This window comes from Siphateles boraxobius, unplaced genomic scaffold (genome assembly GCF_051911475.1).
Source record: "Siphateles boraxobius isolate OS27281-9 unplaced genomic scaffold, OSU_SipBor_1 19, whole genome shotgun sequence".
Taxonomy (NCBI): Eukaryota; Metazoa; Chordata; class Actinopteri; order Cypriniformes; family Leuciscidae; genus Siphateles; species Siphateles boraxobius.
Genome location: NW_027508799.1, coordinates 8,369,582 through 8,374,198, shown reverse-complemented (window position 1 = coordinate 8,374,198; position 4,617 = coordinate 8,369,582). Strand labels below are relative to the sequence as shown.

Here is a 4,617-nt window from a genome sequence, read left to right as displayed (position 1 = left end):
TTTGTTGTCATTTTTATTTTATTTTAGCTTAAAACAAAAATAGACACAAACATGTCTTTGTGTCAACAAGCATTAAACAAGTCATTTGATGCACTTTCAATTTTCTATTCTTTTTTTTTCTGTTCAGTTCCTGTAACACTTCAACAGATTGGAAAATAATAATAATAATAATAAGGCTTGCTTAGAAGCAAATATAAGAGATATAAATTCCTTGCAATGTTATTGCAAGGAATTTATTTATTTTGTTTATTGTTATTATTATTATTGTTGTTGTTTATTGCATGGAATTTGTTTATTTATTTAGATGGTAGGATCTCCTCACTGTGACTCAGTATCCCTGGGAAGTAACAGACAAGATGTGTTAGTACACAAGAGGCTAACAAGATCCACACACCATAAAGACTGTTTTATAGGATATATTTTGATAAACAATGAAGTGAAAAGTTACACAACACTGTTACACAATTCAATCATTTAGCAGTAGAAAAAAGGATGTAGTGTATAATGAAGCATGTTGTAAATGATTTACCTGGTTCAGTGCCACATTGATCACTGTAGAGTCGGTGTTGCTGGTGGCTTTGCAGGCAAATGCTGAGATACAGATTGAGATGATGAACTGAAGGATGGAGAACACCAGCAATATTCCAACGATCCCCAGATAACGCTAAAAAATATTCAACATAATGATTTATAACATCAATTATACTGAATGAGTTTCTAAATATTATATTGATTTATACTGAGGCATGGATTTTGAACACTTGAAACATAGCACACAAGTCACATGGATTACTTTGTCATTTTTGTGATACTTTTATGGTGCCTATGCACATTTTGAAGAATGAAATCTCCAGTCCCTGGTTATTATAATTGTATGGAAAAGAAAGACCACCACAGTCTTTATTTGTACAAATAACTTTAAATTATGACACAATTGTAATTTTTGGGTGAACTAAAGAAACAACAGCCTATTTTTTTTAGTTTTTTTTTTTGTATTGGACATTGTGCATTTAATACCTTTAAATCCAAACAGATTTCCTCGGAAGAACTATAATCATGACCATAGTTACGACTGTAGCCATCATTGTAGCATCTTTGATAGTCCCATCTGAGAGCTATCTCCATGGACATCAGAACAGTGGCTATCCCTGCAGTTATGGCACTGATCACATTCATTCCAAGAGAGGCTTTCACCTACAGAAAAAAAGGTGAAAAGTGACAGTAGTGATACTTCTTGTAAAAACACCCTGAACTCAGTTTTTAACTCTATAAACTGATGAGTCATATGATCTTCCAAGTTTCAGACCATGTGGTCTGAAGAGTTTACCATGGAAAGTGTTGTGGTTGTAGAAGAATCCCACAATGGCACTTTTAGCCCAATTGTACCTACTGCATGCAGTCTTTACTCAAATAACAGATGACTGAAAGTTATCTGTTCTCACAGAAACTTATCACTGTTGAATATCACATAAGTTAGGAAAGGTCAGTTGTGCACCTGAAACAGCTTCTTATTAGAGGTCCAGTTTTTAAAATACCTGGACTGATACTACATTTTGAAAGCTTGTAATGGTTTAAATTGCACAACAATTACTTGAGTAATGTATAGTATATACATTAGAAACAATATATAAATACATTACTATTGACAAAAGAAGAGTTATCCCCACAGATTTAAGCAAATGTACGTACCACACACAAATGAAGTTTATTCTGTGCAGCAACAGAGAGAGATCCAGCACTGATGTACTGAGAAAGAAACACAGGACATTTCAAGCTCATTCTGGTCATTCAGATCAGTTTAAAATAAGTAATTAAAATCATTAAAAGCAAAACAATTAATTGAAACTTACAATAAGGGATCCCCAGTAGGTTATGCCACTGATGACAAGAATACCTGGGTAATGTTTGTCGAGAACGGTGCATGTGATGCCAAATAAGAAACACACCACTCCAATCATTATTTGGACAGTCTTGAGAGGGCAGATATGAATCAAGTGTTTATATTTTTGCATGATGGGATATCATTCATGTTTACACACACACACACACACACACACACACACACACACACACACACACACACACACACACACACACACACACACACACACACACACACACACACACACACACACACACTACAGTCTAAAGACTTTAATTTTCTGTTTATTTTATCACAAATGGAAATGAGACACTTGAAATATTCCACAAATCATAATTATAATTCATCATTAAATGCATTACCCCCAATGCCTTTGGTTGTCCTTTGAAAAATCCAGCGAGAGCCGTATTGGGATATACTCCTCTGGTCTGCTGTCCATCAACACAAATAACAGCATTTTGAGCCACCTGTGGATTTACTTGAAGGACAACTGTGGCTTTATCAGTTGAGATGACCTTGCTGGTTTCCATTATAAGTTTTCACCTGTAATTAATCATTTAAATTCTGCAGTTCACAACTCAGTTAAGGTTGCTTTATTTTCATTTGATGTACTGTACAATATTTATATGTAAAGCATTAGCTCATGCGCTTTTCCAGAGTGATATAAAACTGTGAGACGGCAAGTTTTTTTTTTTACACTGCAATAAAATAGTAAAAGTAAAAAAGCATCGCAGTTAAAAATGTTGTCACTATAATATATACTCGTATCACAATTATTAGATTTTCTGAGATAAACAGTATTTTTTTGACAAGGATTCCTTTGGAGTGTCTCCTCTCTTCTGAAAGATCAGAGGATAAAATCTACATTCTTGACAAATATTTTGCCTGATTGTATGTTTTGTAGCCTTATATCCAAACAAATAACAAAACTTGAAGAGATGGAAAAATTAAATGTTATGAACCAAAGTATAACAATAAATGAGCAACAACGAGCAACACTAAAACTATCACTGGTGTGAAAAATCACTAAAGTCAAAAGATTATAATTTTTTATAATTGATGTATATCAACGTATATAATTACAGACAATATAATATATGTATATATATATATATATATATATATAGAGAGAGAGAGAGAGAGAGAGAGAGAGAGAGAGAGAGAGAGAGAGAGAGAGAGAGAGAGATGTTAACTGATAACATACAGTTGACTGAAAATATTTTACCTGAAATGAAATGAAGGTTGAAGTGGATGTCTGAGTGCTCTTATGGAGTATCTCTGTGTTTGTGGACTGTGATAAACCACTGAGGAGGAGCTTGCTTTAAATGAGTTTGCTTTATACTTTTACTGTAGGATTATGTTGATGCCCTTCCTCCTAAAATTCAAAGGGCTTTGGGTTACACTTTATTTTGATAGTCAACTTTAGACATTCTACTAACTATAAGTAACTTTGAACTGAAAATAGATCATGTTTTTTTTTTCAAGCTAAGCTTAACTGGTAAAATGTAATATATGTATATAGTGTATATAATATAATGTAGATGTGAGACAACTTCAGCTGAATAACCTAGTTTCACACAGAGATGGGTAGAGTATCCAAAAACTGTACTCAAGTAAAAATACAAGTACTTATACAAATACTCAAAGTAAAAGTAATAATCTAAATAGTTACTAGAGTAATAGTAAAAAGTATCCAATGAAAAACTACTCAATTAGCTAGTTACTAGTTACTTCTGATCATATATAGGCCTGTGTGTGTGTGTGTGTGTGTGTGTGTGTGTGTGTGTGTGTGTGTGTGTGTGTGTGTGTGTGTGTGTATGTGTGTGTGTGTGTGTGTGTGTGTGTGTGTGTGTGTGTGTGTGTGTGTGTGTGTGTGTGTGTGTGTGTGTGTGTGTGTGTGTAACATGATATTATTTAGATATTTTTAATGTAAATGACTATTATTATCATAATTAGATAGGCTATCTTTGCCACTGTAAAAAATGTCCTGTATAATTTACAGGAATTTACTGGCAAAAAAATTGCCAATAAAGTCCTGTAAATATGTTGGTAATTGCTGTAAAATTGATTACAGTATAATACTGTAAAGCAATTTACAGTTAATTGTTGTATATGAAATACAGTAATTTGAAATTTGTTTTTTTACAGTACAGTACCGCATTGAATTAAACTTGTATTTTATTTTACAGCAATATTTTGTAATTTCACTAAAGTACAGTATTTACCTGGCAATACAGTTGCCAATAAAATCCTGTAAATACCCCCAAAATTCAAGAAGATGCTGTAATAGTTTAACATTTAAAAAGCTGAAAAGAATCATTTTAACAGTAAACTGTACTCTATTATTTACCATTATATTGATGTAAATGCATTAAAATAAACATAAAAAAACACAAAGTCAAAGCTGTTGTAGAAAAATATTTATTAAAATAAAAAGCAAATTACTGCAAGACTGGTAACAACAATTTTACTTTTTCAATTACAGAAAATCTTTTCAAAATCATGCACAAAATAACTACAAATAACTTAATAGCAAGATTCTGGTTTTTCATCCAAAAATGGAAATTCTGTCATCATTTACTCACCCTCAATTTGTTCCAAACATGTATGAGCTTCTTTCTTCTGTTGAACACAAAAGATGATATTTTAAAGAATTTTGGTAACCAGACAATTGAAAGTAAATGGCTACCATCAACTGTTTGATTACCAACATTCTTCAAAATATCTTCAGTGTT

At 32.3% G+C, this 4,617-nt stretch overlaps 1 protein-coding gene across 1 annotated transcript; it reads right to left on the bottom strand.

Annotated features, from left to right (window-relative positions):
• On the bottom strand, positions 1–2,419 carry LOC143742510 (membrane-spanning 4-domains subfamily A member 15-like). Its single transcript, XM_077235392.1, has 6 exons — positions 2,245–2,419; positions 1,851–1,970; positions 1,690–1,746; positions 1,018–1,194; positions 530–664; positions 1–337 (listed from the first exon to the last, which is right to left on the bottom strand). Exons 1-6 carry the CDS (start codon positions 2,410–2,412, stop codon positions 329–331), a joined length of 666 nt encoding a protein of 221 aa, XP_077091507.1. The 5' UTR covers positions 2,413–2,419; the 3' UTR covers positions 1–328.
• Between the last annotated feature and the right edge of the window lie 2,198 nt (positions 2,420–4,617).